Here is a 15,344-nt window from a genome sequence, read left to right as displayed (position 1 = left end):
CTAATTTAATGTATCTTTCCCACCGAAAAGTATCTAGAATATAATTCTTAACTGCCCTTTTTTTAATTCTACATTTTAAAGTATTAGATATATTTCACGTAATTTCTAAATATAATCAGAAGACCTCTCTCCTTATTTTTCTTGTTTATATAAGAAAGAGAGAAACAGATATTAGAAAAGAATGTTAATTCTTTGATCTCAATGGCCAGGATTTTTTGAAAGATTGAGAAAAAGAGTCTTTATATAGCAATTTTTTTGTTGATCAGAAACCACCCTATTATTCACTTTGTGACCTTGTCAAAGGACGTTTTTGGTACACAATGCTCCCTATTTATGTTCAGGTTTCATACAAAAATAGTTCATCAGAAAACCTAGAAGAACACTTTGTATGGTTTTTCCGAAAAAGAACAGAAAAATTATTCAGAAAGATATTGTCAGGAAGCTGACAAATCTCTAAACAAAGTAGAAAAAACTTGATCCAATGAAACTAAATACCTTAGAAATTGAATCTACGCAGCTACAAATGCAATAGCACAAATGTGGGTGGTACTGATGCAGAGAATTCAGTTTTCTATTTCCTTGAAGAAAAGGAACAGTACACGTACAATGGCATAGGAATACTACAATACTTAGTTCCTGTAAAGGCAAGGTATATCTACCATATTACATTTAAAAATACTAAAACAATTTTCAATGTTCAAGTCTCCAAAAAAGCTTTTATGTAAAACAACAGCTATCCTAGAGTATTCCACTGCTTTAACAAAATTAATTTCAGAAAGGTCAACTTACCAACTCTATTACTTCTACATTTCGAACTGATGGGTCAGGCGCCACCTCTGGCCAATTAGATAATTCCAGGTACCCAGTAGCTTTAATGTTGAGAGTATGAGATAAGGTGCCAAGCTGGAAATGATCTCTATCTATTAAAAACAGGGAAAAATATAAAATAAACAATATGAGCTGTATATAGAGAACAATCATAATCAGAGCTCAAGGTAATTGGCATATTATCTCAAATGTCAAGGAATAAATATAAACTAGGAAGCTCTTCATAGGTCAAAAAACTGATTTCAGTCCATAGATTACAATAATCTCCCCCATAATGGTCAATAAAAAAGCTAATCAGTCAGTGTGTTTAGAGGTGTTGCTCTGAAATGTAGCTTCTCTAAAAATTACTTTACTGTGAATATTAAGAATGACAGCACAGTTAAACAATCCATATACATGTCTTGGCACAAACACATCCAGAATTTTAATAGTTTTTCTACAAAACTGAATTGCTTTTGATCGCTTTACAACATTAAATAAGAAACAATATGAAAACTAAGGTATACAATCATTAGATTCCAACTGGAATGGCTACTTGTAAACTGATAAAATACTTAATTTGTTTTTTTAAAAAGCTAGGAAACTTAAGTCACCTTCCTTCTTTGAAAAACCAGTTTAAATATGAAAAGATTTTTAAATAAAATAATTCCTCCTAGAAACACTGATATTAGTGTACACAGAATATTTAATTAATAACTCACTATTAAAAGGACATATTTCTTATAAACTATTCAAAATACAAATGAGGTTATTATGTATAAGAATAACACAGTTATCATCTATTGCTCAGTTTAAATGTTAGAATAAAGTCAGAAGGCTTAAAATTATTTAGGTAAATAAGGCCTACAAAAATGTGAACTTTAATATAAAAACTTGCTTTTGAAAGCAGATGAATGAGTAGAAAGCATATTGTTCTTATATATTTACATATGCTCATCATTTATATTTCCTAAGAGATAAATTTTAATCCCATTAGAAATGGCAACATACTGTCATAATTTTTTAGATAACATATATTTTGTAGTTATATTCTGATAATACCTTTAAAAGGAGACTCAAGCAGTGGTGCAGGTTTTTGTGCTAGGAATATTTTTTTGGCATATTTACTTAAAGCTCCACTCTTTTCATTCGGAACAATAAGCTGCCTAATAAATCTTGTACGGTCTCTGATGTCGTAGTTTTGATCATACTTGCCGAGGTTTAATATGTACTGGGTAAGCAATTTTGTCTGTTGGAAAAAAAACAGATCAAGATGAGAATACAGTTATTTATGATTATTGATAACTCTGGATAAACATATTTAAAGAGGTAATAAAAATGAATGGTTATGTCAAACAAATGTTGTTCCGTAGGGAATATGCATTTCTAATGCTGCAAATGGAATTTTGAAGCCAAAGCACAGGTCCTCTTCTGTACTGAGGAGGTGAATGCTGAGTATTGAGAAGCAGCCATGTGCTAGATTATTAAACTGCTGAAGTGGAAAGAAAGGCATCATTAAAAAAATAATCATATATGGCAAACCCGCTGAAGGGTCTACGTGAGAATAATGAATGTGGAAATACAACTAAAAACATGGCACTCAAAACTTAATCGGAAAAATATGCAGGACATCAAAACATCAGAGAGTATTAGGGGGCTGGCAAACTGCTTCTCCTGAGGTGTGTTTTATGAAGAGATACTGTCCCTGGCATAAGCAGTGTCTGCACTCTGACTGCACTCAGTTACTTTACCCTGAATTATGACCCATTAAAGCAGACACATGAATCACTGAACTGGATTACTGCAAATTATTTGCAGTGCATTTAGCTGTTACTTTTTCATAAAAGCAAGCTGCTGATGCCCTCTAAAAACTAGGATAAAAGACTTCTTCCATTTTTCCCCCATGCTGCTTATAGCCTCTAGTAATATTGGTCATTTATTTATTTATGTAAGGGGGCAACTTATTATAGTAGCTTTTATACCATAATAAGACTTCCTAAGTCAATTTTTGAAAGTACTACATTAACATATATTGAAATAATTTTAATAATAATTATATCAAAATTGAAACGTTAACAAAATAGGTTTGTATTTTAAACTACAATTATTTTACTGAAAAAGCATAGTTTTAATGAGAAGGCTACCTGTGTACAATTTTAATTATAAGCCAAACAGAATTTTGTAATACAAGGGAAAAATAAACTGAGGAATAGTAAATCATTTACATTAGATTAGAACATTTTATACACATTAGAAGCAGATTAAAAATAAAATCAATCAAGTTAGGCAGAGCTAAAGACAATTCTAGAACAATAAGTCAAAGTAGAGGAACGGTGTGGTAAACTCTTTTACAATAATTGCTTAAGATAATTGATTTGATAGAAAGCAACCTTATTTCAGTAGCAGGGTATTTAAAAAGGATTAACCTAGTTTTATTAAAGTAGAATTATAAAAAATACAAGTGAAAATGTTAATAGAGCTATTATGAATTTGGGTACCAACAATTGCTATTCACTAATTGCTAGAACATGTTGGTTCAAGTACAGATAAGAACATTTCTATGATTGATTTCTTTAAAGACAATTAGCAAAATATTAGCCAAACGAGGAATACCATTCAAAACCAGCTTAAAAGAAAATGTGGTACACTAAACTGTGTAATTAACTTGCTGGAAAAACCTGGAAAATCCACTTAATCATTAATTTTCTCCAATGTGGAGTTAGAATTTACAACGTGGTTAACTCTATAGTCCATTTGAGTACTGAGATTTTAAATCTGCAACTAAAATAAATCAAAGTAAAAAATAGTCTCTTAATTGCAATGATTTTTTTTGAGCTAGCAGCATAATACATTTTGCTTTCTTATCCCCAAAATTAATTTTTGGGAAATTAAACATTTTCAATATATTAACTAACTGGGAAAGTTAGGGCATTTAAAGTAAAGAAAATTATATAATTTAAAACTATTTACTGACTGGAAAATGTATTATATTGTAAGCTTATAAATAAGTTTTATTAAAATGTATTTTCAAAAATCACATTATTTTGAAAAGATGAAAACATATTTGTGTACAATGATGCATTAAAATAAGCAGAATAATTATTCATTATACATGAATCAGTTTCTTCACTGTATGTATCTAGTAACAATGCATTGGTATTTCTCTGGAGAACACATTTTTATATGGTCTAAGTTTTTTAAAAAATAAAATTGCAATCTTTTTCACAATTAAATTTTTGCAAGGAGTATTTATGAAATTGTTGACATTTTCAACTTATTCTCTGTAGACCATATTTTTAATGGAGAAAATACCCTCTTTAGAGTATTTCTGGACAACCATGTAATCTCAGGAAAAATTCTACTGAATGAAGAATAGTCCCAATCCTTGCTTTATGTTAAAAACTGTAACTATTTCAAACCCAAATATTTGACTTTTCCCCCATTTAATCAATGAGAAGTTTTTTCAATATTGACAAAATTTTCAAATAATCATTTTATTTATTCTTTTAAAAATATTTAATCAACTTAGATACTACAAAACCAACCTTCTCAATTTCATTTCATTCTACACAATATAAATTTCCCATTGAAAGTCTTCACCATAGCTGAGATAGTGCAAACGACAATCTCTTGATTAAATCTTGAACTCTCACCATTTAACCTGTTCAGTTCTTGCCTTGCCTGTACAGGGATAACTTTCAAAGTCTTTCTAATAACTGCTATTTGCTAAAATTTTTCAAAACGTAAAGTTTTTTGGCATTTACTAGTGGCACTTTAAATAATCCAAACAATTTGTGAACTAAAACTTAACCAATATACAGAAGACTCAATTACAAATAAAAAAAAAAATAAACCAATATAAGACACTTAATTTACAAAGTTCTTCATAAACTCATGTATCTAAAATTCTGTTGCTAATACGCATTAAAGACCGTGTGTATTGTTATGCTACAGAATGGTTTTTCAACATCAGTTTCATCATAAGGATTTTACAGTTTGGTCAAACTATATATACTAATATAAGTTAATTTGACTATTACAGTTTTATTTCAAATGGCTGAATAAGCAGAGTTTGTATGCACCACAACCAATTCCCAAAACATTTCTCTTCCATAGTTTTCTTAATTTAATAAGAACATTGATTTTTACCCTGACAACACTCATCAAAAACAATTTTATCTTCAATGTTGGGCTTTTAAAATTACAATAGTATTTATAATATTTTGACAGAATAAGCTTCCAAAAGCTTTCCTTTGTTCCCATTTACAGCCCTTACCAAACAAATATACAAATACATTGAATGAAAAAAGTCTATTATTGGAATTAACTGATTTTTTATTTGAAACCAGCAGTGTTGGGTCTTTTTTCTACTGATGGAGCCAACACATTAACAGCTCTTGTTTCATTTTTCATATGTGCATAAGAAAACATAGAATAAAAGTAAAAAACTAATTTTCAAAAAGTTATTTGATCTAAATGAGATGTTTCACACGGAATTATATAAACATCTTCTGCACCTGTACATATCAAAATGTTGTCTTAAAGCATCATTTTAAAATAACTACTAGCTTTTTAAATGGATGTTGATTCTTTTGTAGCAGATTGTTGTGTCTTCTGGCTGTTGTGTGGTCAGTGAGATCACTACCACTCTCATGGCGGTTGGTAAATGTCGATAAATATTTTGTGCATTTTAAGTACTAAGTGGAAATTTAGCACTTCATTCTTTGTTAAATGTACACTTCCATTTTAAAAAATTTATTGCTGATGATTTTATAACAAGATTTAAAAAAAGAATTGCCAAATAATAAAATAAACTTTAGATTTACTCTATACAATAAATGACAAAACTACTATAGCAAGACTGCTTTCACCACTCTCTTTAATGACCTACGGCAGGACCACTCAGTCTTTATTTCTTGCACATATTTCACCTACAACCAACCGATAACTTCCCATGTTTGCATTTCATTCCACCCAGTGGCAGCCTGGAGCCTCATGCATCTTATAGGCCATGGCAACACTTGCTGGTATATCAAGTTGCTGGCAAATGAAACATTGTTAAATACTCATCTCCCTACCTCCAGCAAAGCAAAAGACAGCTATTCTCACCTGCTTTGTCAGAGTATACTTCATTTATCAGCACACACCCTGCATGCTTTCTAAAAGGAAGAAGTTAGTTACGTTATATCTAGAAAGGGTTGGAAAAAGATACAGTCTTTCAGATTTAAATGGCTCACATATTAAAATGAAATCTTTGTTCAATGCACTTGCGTCTTAACAGGCCAGTAGATAAAATTACAGCTGAAGCTAGAAGACCTCAAAGCAAAGGCCTACAAATTAACTGTGCTATTTTAATGCAAATATTAGTGATATTACTTCATTAAAAATTTGGGACAAATCCTAAACTAGATGGCACGGAGTCAACAGGCATAAATTAGATCTGTCCAGAGAAACTGTTAGGAAGAAAATAGACAACATTTAAGTAAACAATCATGACATTTTAATATCACCAGAGGCTCAATCCAAAGCCAGATGGGACATTAATTAAATGGTACTTTTAAATTTGTTTTATTCATACATTACACAAGATAAGCAAAGACAATTAAATGTACTATCATTAACAGAAATATTCAATATCATATACACAGCTATTTATTAAATTTTGTTTTCAGACTAATTTTCCTGCTTAGATTTAAGGAACCATTATTGGTACCAACTAATGACTAATGCTATTCAGATACTATTTATATCAGTTACATTTTTTTCAGATTGACTCTAAGTAATTGTGACACAGGAAAAATGAATTTGAGGAAATGTTACATAAAAATTAAGAAATTCATTATTTAAAAGACCTCAAAAATACTCTAAAAATAAACTGGCAAATATCTATTCAAACAATACCTTTATTCTAATAGATTGTAAGTCAGTACAAATAATGAAAAGGGTCTCTTAAAATATAGTCCTAATATATTTTACCATTAATACTGTAGTTCTAATAATATCTTTACTATTAGGTAAAAAGGACAAAAAAGGTCTCTTAAAATACAGTCCTAATATATTTTACCATTAATTCTGTAGTTCTAATAGTATCTTTACTATTAGGTAAAAAGGACACAGAAGTCTGCATTTGGCATGGTAAAGATTTATATTGGTTCTATATTGTTAGTTTTCAACAGAACGATACCGACAAATGTGTTTGGTAAATGGAATTAAACTCTATATAGAATTCTTATACCAGAGGCAAACCTAAGCAGTACCATTGTTCCATCTAATTAGTTTCTTAATTTCATGACTAAACAGAATTCTTTATGTGATTTGGATGGAATTTCTGAATTTAATAGTAACCACCTTTTTGTAACTTGAAAAGTTTTCTATAAGGTCTTCCTTTCTATGTTATATTTACTTGAGTTTTTCAATGCCAAGAAAACATATCAAAGAAAAGATAGAGATATCACTGCAGAGTGTCCAAGCCTCCTTTTGTTAAATCACATTAAGGAGGCTTTGATGGGAAGGAGATTTCTCCAAAGACCTGAATCACAGGACAAGAGAGAATCTGCTTTTAACGTCAGGAGAAATTCCTAAAACGTCAGTGTGATTTACAAAATCTCTCACTAAGAATAAAAAAGAACTCAAGGAAGCACTTTCTTTTTTAATAGCAGAAAAGTAGAAACTTAACTGTCTCATAGACTGAGATAGTAATTATATCTATACATATTCATATTTCAAAAACATGATATTGATATTAAGCAAAAAAAGTTGCAAACATATATATAAAGTAGAATATTTATGTAAAATTTGAAAACTCACAAAACAATCGTACATTGCTTATGGATATATATTCATATAACAAAAATATAAACACGGATGACTGAATGAAACACACCAACAAGTTGGCAGTGGTTACCAATGGGGAAGAAAGGAAGATGTGAACAGGAGCTTAAGGTTCTAGTTCCATACATCTTACATTAAATAAATAAATAAAAGGCAAATGTGAATATCAACTTAATCTTAATGTTAGATATACACATATGTATTTACACTATTATGTACTTTTCCATAGGTTTCATAATTTAAAATGTGCTAAGAAAAACATTAACTTAAGGGACTTATCATTACATTTAAAAGATGACACACTATTAGAGAAAGTTTAAAAACAAAAGCATCTTTTGTTAACTTTTAAATTGTTATTAATTAGTTCAATTAAATCCTACCTTTCTTCCTCAAACTTCAGAAGACTATTTCAATGAAATCATGCTAAATCTTTATACTGCCTAACGGCTCTAGATTGCAGCAACTTCAACTGGTTTCAAAGTCTTTCAACCTTTTTCCCATGTAAAAATGAAATTACTTCTCTGTGAGAGTATTCTAAGAGTGTTTTCTACTCTTGATATTTATTTCTCATCATTTTTTTCTTCACAAATTGAAAAAGGGGGACAGGGGAGTGGATTTCAGCATCCTACTGAGAAAATCTGCTAAGGATAAACCCAAATGAGTGGGTTTTTCCTAATAAGAATACAGTTTTTCTCAGTAACTAGACTAGTTTCTTCACTGTAAATCATCATATTCCCTACGAAAAACATAGCAGTTGCTCGATAGGGTTACAAAAGAAGGATAACTAAAATGAACTAGGCACTATTATGTGCCAGGAAATCCACGCATTTTACATGAACTGTTTCATGTTATCCTCATAATAACTTTGTGAGGTAGGTACAGTCAGTTCTACTCTAATGCTTGTTTCGAAAATGTGCATTTGTTCTAACTCAGTTAGCATATTAGGGAACAATTTGGGCATAACATGAATTTTGTGGTGATTTCTTCTGCAAGAAATACTAGGTGAAGGCATAAACAGACCTAACAGAGCTATCTAAGAATACATAAAACATACATACCTGAAACATGTATTTCAGAGGTTAACATCTACATGTGTTATGCGCCACACTCACGCTCATTAGGAGGTACAACTTTCCATCCAATTTCAGATTAATCCTCTATCACTTAACAAGTATAACATTTCTTCCATAAGCAAACCTCAAGTCTTTTTCAATATAAAGAGCAGTATCACTGTAGTATTTGTTAACCATTTAACGTGTATTTGTAGTATTTGTTAACCATTTAACTGTGCTCCTTTAGGTTCCTTTTTAAAAACAGTATGTCACATAGTTTTTGAGTGTTGTGACTCTAACTCCATTTTTCCAATAATTCCTATGGTTTTTATTGTTGATTTTGTATTGCAAAATAATTTTAGGAGCATATATGTTGCATTAAAGCAAAATTGACTATATTATAATTCTCATTTTATAGATGAGGAAATTAAATCTTGTATAGGTTATATGATTTGTCCAAAATCATGTAGTAAGTGGCACAACATGATTTGATGCCAGACAGTCTAAGTTTAGAACCTACATTCTCTGTCACTACCTGTCTCCCAGTAATTGATATCAAATAGTTCTATGCATACATAGTTAATTTTAATTAACTGCTTTCCCAGTACAAACTTTCATCTGAAAGAGCCCAGAGTTAGAACTAATTTCAGCTTATAGAAACTCACCTAAGGCACCTTAAACATAATGTAACATAATATTTTTTAAAAATAGGACATTTAATACTCAAACTAGACAAGATGTTAATTTTTCAGATACTTTTTTTCAGCTCTAGAACTTCCATCTGATTCTTTTTTTACAGTTCCTATTTCTCTGCTGATATTTATCTTTTCTTTCATTCATTTTCCTTATGTCACTAGCCATATTTGTAATATTTGCTTTGAAATGTTTGCCTGCAAATTCCAACATCTAGGTTGGTTTCTGTTGATTTTTTTTCTTGAAAATTCATCAATTTTCCATTTTCCAGGTATTCTTCTTTCTTATTGTGATTAAATAAACATAAATTTTTACCATTTTAACCATTTCTCAGTGTATAGGTTAGTGGCATTAAGTATATTTACATTTACCATATTATGCCACCACTACTACCATCCATCTGTAGCATTTTTTATCTTCCCAAATAGAAACTCTATATTCATTAAATAATAATTCCCCATCCTGGTTCTTCTTATATTGAGTAATTCTGGATATATGAAATTATGGACATTAGGAATGCTATATATTTTAGAGACTCTGGACATTGTTATACTCTTTGAATGAGTACAGGATTTTCTTTTTTTTTTTTGGCAGGTAATTAACTTGGTTGGGGTTCAAAGTACAACTCTGTCTCTTGGGTACACCTCAAATTTCAGTTTGGTTCTTTAATTCTTAGCTGTGCTGCTCTGAATCCACCCTGCACAAATGTGGTTCAGAAGCCAGCCAAAAACTTAGGCACAGTTATTCCCAGATTTTTCTACTATTTTTCCTTAACTTTCCAATGTCTGTAGCTTTCCTGACCTCTATTCTCTACTTCCTCAAGCCAGAAGGACTTTGAATTTCCTTTTGGAGGTCTAACCACCGTGCGCAGTGCCAATGTAGCCTGTCCTCAGGATAAAAGCCATAAAAGCAGGGAAAATAACTGTGTGCCATTCCTTCCTCTAAGTATGAATTCTCCTCCAGATTCTCTTGCTTTTCTTTACTATTCTGTGTCTTCAGAAAGCTGTTTGTTCCTTATATTTTTCTGGAGTTCACAGCTGTTTTCTATGGTAGGGTCAGTCTAAGACCTACTAAAAGCAGACTGCTAACTAATTTTTAAATTATATTTTATATCAGTTCAAAAATATTCTGAGGTAGTTAAGTTTATTATTTGATTTTTCTTCGAGCACACAAACACAATATGCTAAATCTTATAAAAATCAATTTAGACATTCTCTAAAACAAAAAAATTCAATAAAAATTACAGAAATGTTCACTGAGGTATTTAGGCCAGTGGGAATTCAGGTCTACAAATAAATATCAGGACTTCATGGCAAACCAGCTCCTCAACAGTGTAGCCAAGTCTCCCTACCTTAGTTTTAAAGATGACTAAAACAAATAAGTACAGAAAACAATTTTTAATATTTCAATCAAAACAATTATTTTAGTCTGTCTTATATCCAATAGATTACACAATTTTTAAAAATTCTATCAAGTTGATGGTGCTTAAAACCATTCTTTAAAACTAATTTTCAAGCCAGGTGTAGTAGCTCACACCTGTAATCCTAGCACCTTGGGAGGCCGAGGCAGGTGGATCACTTGAGGTCAGGAGTTCGAGACCAGTGTAGCCAACATGGTGAAACCCTATCTCTACTAAAAATACAGAATTAGCCAGGAATGGTGGCACATGCCTGTCATCCCAGCTACTGAAGAGGCTGAGGCATGAGAATTGCTTGAACCTGGGAGGCAGATGTTGTAGTGAGCCAAGATCATGCCACCGAACTTCAGACTGAGTGACAGAGGGAAACTCTGTCTCAAGAAAAAAAAAGAACACTTTAGAAACTGAACTCCAAAACTTCCATTACTAATACAGTTCAAGAAAGAAAAAAAAAAACTGAATACAAACTAGTTGTCTTCAAATTCACTGGATAAAAAGAAATGAAACATGTTCTACCATATCTAAATAAACAGTACTACATTCCATTATTGGTTATTCACAGCTACAAAGAAAAGGGCCAAAGAAAGATGCTTTACTTAGTTTGATTAAGTCTTGATTGACATTTGATTTTGGTATTAGTTTACAATAACCCATAAGCTAGATATATTTAGAGTGGCCAAACCAGATAGAAAAAAATCGTAACAGTCTAGGTAGTATATTGACATTTGCCATACCACAGGGATTTAGTGAACACCACGGAGTTTCAGGCTAAAACTCCCTCTATTTTATCAAGAAACATGAAACTCAACAGCAAACATAGGTCTTTCCTTACTCAGGTTTTATAAAGTATCTCAATATATGAAGAAATCTGCAGACACTTGGAAAGGATTAACTGATTCCTTATAAAGATGACTTAAAATGTAAAGATAAAATTCAAATCATAGAAATATGCTCCACTATTTTCAATTATCTGGTTATAAATCTTATACATGAATCAGCAAAAGCTAATATAACTCATATCATGATTAGGGATGAAGATAATACCAAAGCATACAGAAATGAATTTGAAGAATCAACGTGAGCATTCTGAAAGTAAGCAAACATTAGCTTACTAGAAAATAAGTGTGGCCTGTGGGGAAGCAGAAAAGGTAGAGAGGGGGAAACACATAAAGAGATACACAGCAAATATACAAGGAGTGAAACAAACAGGGATGGAAGAGAAAGGAGAGAATGACAGACACCGGACTGTAGTATGGGGGTGGGGCAGTGAAAGGATGAAGGGTATCAGAGAGATATCTAGGCAAAGAGAGTTTTGGGGGAATGGGACGAATACAAAGACAGAGGGGATGTGGAGGAAAAAAAAAACACCAAGGCAAAAGTAAGAGTCAGAGAAAAAGCAAAAATAACAGAAGAACAGATAGGACACAGAGCATAAAGCTTCCCAAGAAGCCTAGCTGCAAATGGGCAAGAATCTTTTTCCAACTGTACTAAACAGAGAATAGCAATTCAGATATAGGAAGAGTCCTCATTTCATACACAGAAGCAAAAATGATTCATCTTATTAACAGGTCCTCAAAAGGTCAAAGGACTTAAAAAAGTATATATTCTAAACTGCGAATCTGGTAAATAACACTACTATTAAAACTAGTTTCTGGCACTTTGGGAGGTAGAGGCAGGCGGAACACAAGGTCAGGAGTTTGAGGACAACTTGGTGAGACCAACAAGATGAAACCTCATCTCTACCAAAAATACAAAAATTAGCTGGGTATGGTGGTGCACACCTATAATCCCAGCTACTCGGGAGGCTGAGGCAGGAGAATCAATTGAACCCAAAAGGCGGAGGCTGCAGGGAGCCGAAACTGTCATTGTACTCCAGCCTGGGTGACAGAGTGAGACTCTGTCTCAAAAAAAAAAAAAAAAAAAAAAAAAAGGGTGACTTCCTTTTCCTCTGCAGGACAAGGTTCATATTACTTAGCAGAGCATACAAGCCACTCCCTGTGTTCAAACTGCAAAATCTCTTAATCCATTTGGGCTACTGTTAGAAAATACCATAAACTGGGAAGCCTATTAATAATAGATTCCATAATAGAAATCTATTTCTCACAGTTCTAGAGGCTGGGAAATCCAAGATCAAGGTACCCACAGTTCTGGTGTCTAATGAGCATCCATTTTAGAATTCACAGATGGCACTTTCTCGCTGTGTCCTCACATGGCAGAAGTGGCAAGCTAGCTCTCACTTCATGATCTAATCACCTCCCAAAGGCCCTAGCTCCTAATACCAACACATGAGATCAGGTTTCACCATATGAACTTTGGGGGACATAAACACTCAGACCACAGCACCTACCATTCTGGACTCACCTTTAAGTTTTCCAGAAACACTACACTATTTCACGACTTTCACACTGTGCTTTCCTCTTTCTGTACAGTAAACTACTCCTTACAGGCCTTAGTCAAGAGTCTCATCCTTCATAAAATTTTCTCTGACTTCTCATCTATTTCAGACTTTCAATAATTCCTCTAGAATTCCACTGTATCTCACTACTTCTGCTACAGCATTACCGTACACTGTTTCATTTTTTAATGTTTTCTCTCCTAGACTAGAATGTCATCTCTCTGCACTAGTGCCATCTAACAGAACCTGAAACAAACAGGCACCTAGGAATTGTTGAGTGGTCAGACTAATGAAGGTACAGACTTCAGCTGTTTGATCAGAGTGAAGAGGAACGTATGTATTAGATAGGTTGACTAACGTTTGCCTCTTACCTGTTTGGAGTTGGTTAAATATAATTTTGCTCCCAGATTCAATATCTGCAGTTTTACCAGATCATCTTCACTAGTGAAGCTTTTAGCCATCTTCCTCAAAACATCAGGAGCAATTTTGGGAACTCGTTCACAGTTTTCTCCAATTAGCCAAAGAATACTTGCTCTAGCAACAGGAACCTAATATGAGAAGCAGATTACATAGTTAGAAGTAAGTTAATCATACTCCAATATTAACATAGAAAAGGATTTAACTGTCACAAAAGTTTTACACCTATTAATTCATTTAATGTATATCTAGGAATTGCTCCTGTATTTATGGATTTCTTCAGTTATCAAAAAATAAACATATAGGAAATTTCATTAAAGTTGATTTCTAAGAGAATATCTTAGAAAAGATTCACAGAGCAAAAACCAATGGTCTAGAGTCTAGACAGAGATGAACAAATTCTGGAACCAAGTCTGGCTGACCATACCCATTTGTTTCTCCATTATGTGTTGCTGCTTTTTGTGCTGTAACGGCAGAAATAGTCACAATGAAAACCCTAAGGTCCCCAAAGCCAAAAATATTGACTGCCTACCAATTTACAGAAATGGTTTGCTAATTCCTGCTCTAGAGCAGCAGTTCCCAAACCTCAATGCCCATAAAAGTCATCCAGGTTCTTACTAAAAAGACAGTTTTCTGGGATCAGCTCCAAAATAGTATTTCTGTGGTGGGGTCCAGAAATCTATGATTTAAAAAACACCATAGATGATTCCTGAGACAGGTGGTTCACAGAGTCCATTTGAGAACCCACAGATGATACAGAAAAAGAAATAGATCCATTAAGTATTATGATTCCAAATTAAAACTGTTTTTGCTCTTTATGTATTAGCATCTGCAACACTGGAAATATATTAAAGTTATAAGATCATCAAGGTTTGCTTATAAAATCATGAATCCTGGTCTATTATTTGGTCAGCAAAAGATATAGGGATAAATTTGTCCAATATTGCATTTTGGCATTCTATTTTTAAATAAAGTACATTTCAATATAATTTACCTTCTTAAAAGTCGCTGCTTTGTGACAAATTGGAAACCTTCCATCAGTACCATTAAGACCAACAATTTAGAGTATGCAAATTAGTTTTATTACTATTTGCTTATTTGTATCCTCCCCTATTCCAAAAGGAATTTGAGAGGATGTGTAAATTAATTTCAGTGAACATTTTCACCTCGCACAGAAAATTTGTTTTTTATAGTAAGTGAAAAGGCTGACAGCTATCATTAAAGGTGGCATCACGAGGAAAGATAATGCTCTTTTTATAAAGTCCTTCTACAATTTCTCAAAGTCCTACTATTTTCTGTATAGTTTCACGGCTATACATAGTATGCTTGTTAAAGAAAAAAATGAGAATAGGGACCTTTCCATAGCTAAAATTTTATCATAAATTCTACCATTGCAAAATCTTTCAAAACACTCATGTGATGAAATTATATTAAGATATAATATTGAGTCCTTCACTAGAATCAGAATGAGATGATCAAAAAAGCTTTTAAATAAAAAGGTATACATTTAAAACTATTATAACAGCACATCTTTAAATTATTATTTAGCATAAGTTTAGTAAGACAGAAGAAATCCATATACTTAGGCAATTAAAAAAAGGTCTAAGTGCTGTGACAAATCTATTCATGCAGTGTGATAAAACCGATACCCTTACTATATACTGATTTCTGGGAAGAAAAGAGGTTATTTCTAATGTTCCAAAGGTTACACTGCATTAAGACTTTACTCCAA

General features: G+C 32.3%; 1 protein-coding gene across 8 annotated transcripts in view; it reads right to left on the bottom strand.

Annotated features, from left to right (window-relative positions):
• AP3B1 (adaptor related protein complex 3 subunit beta 1) overlaps nucleotides 1-15,344 on the bottom strand; it is a 279,241-nt gene that overhangs the window by 112,964 nt on the left and 150,933 nt on the right. For all 8 annotated transcript variants that reach the window (XM_074384448.1, XM_074384437.1, XM_003920819.2 and 5 more), the window contains 3 exons: nucleotides 13,567-13,743; nucleotides 1,870-2,056; nucleotides 790-920 (listed from right to left, as the gene is read on the bottom strand). In XM_074384448.1, the coding sequence (XP_074240549.1) occupies nucleotides 790-920; nucleotides 1,870-2,056; nucleotides 13,567-13,743 (495 nt within the window). The remainder of the gene's footprint in view (nucleotides 1-789; nucleotides 921-1,869; nucleotides 2,057-13,566; nucleotides 13,744-15,344) is intronic.

Source organism: Saimiri boliviensis, chromosome 1, assembly GCF_048565385.1.
Source record: "Saimiri boliviensis isolate mSaiBol1 chromosome 1, mSaiBol1.pri, whole genome shotgun sequence".
Lineage (NCBI taxonomy): Eukaryota > Metazoa > Chordata > Mammalia > Primates > Cebidae > Saimiri > Saimiri boliviensis.
Note: the sequence above shows the minus strand (reverse complement) of the source record. Positions and strands in the feature narration are given on the sequence as shown.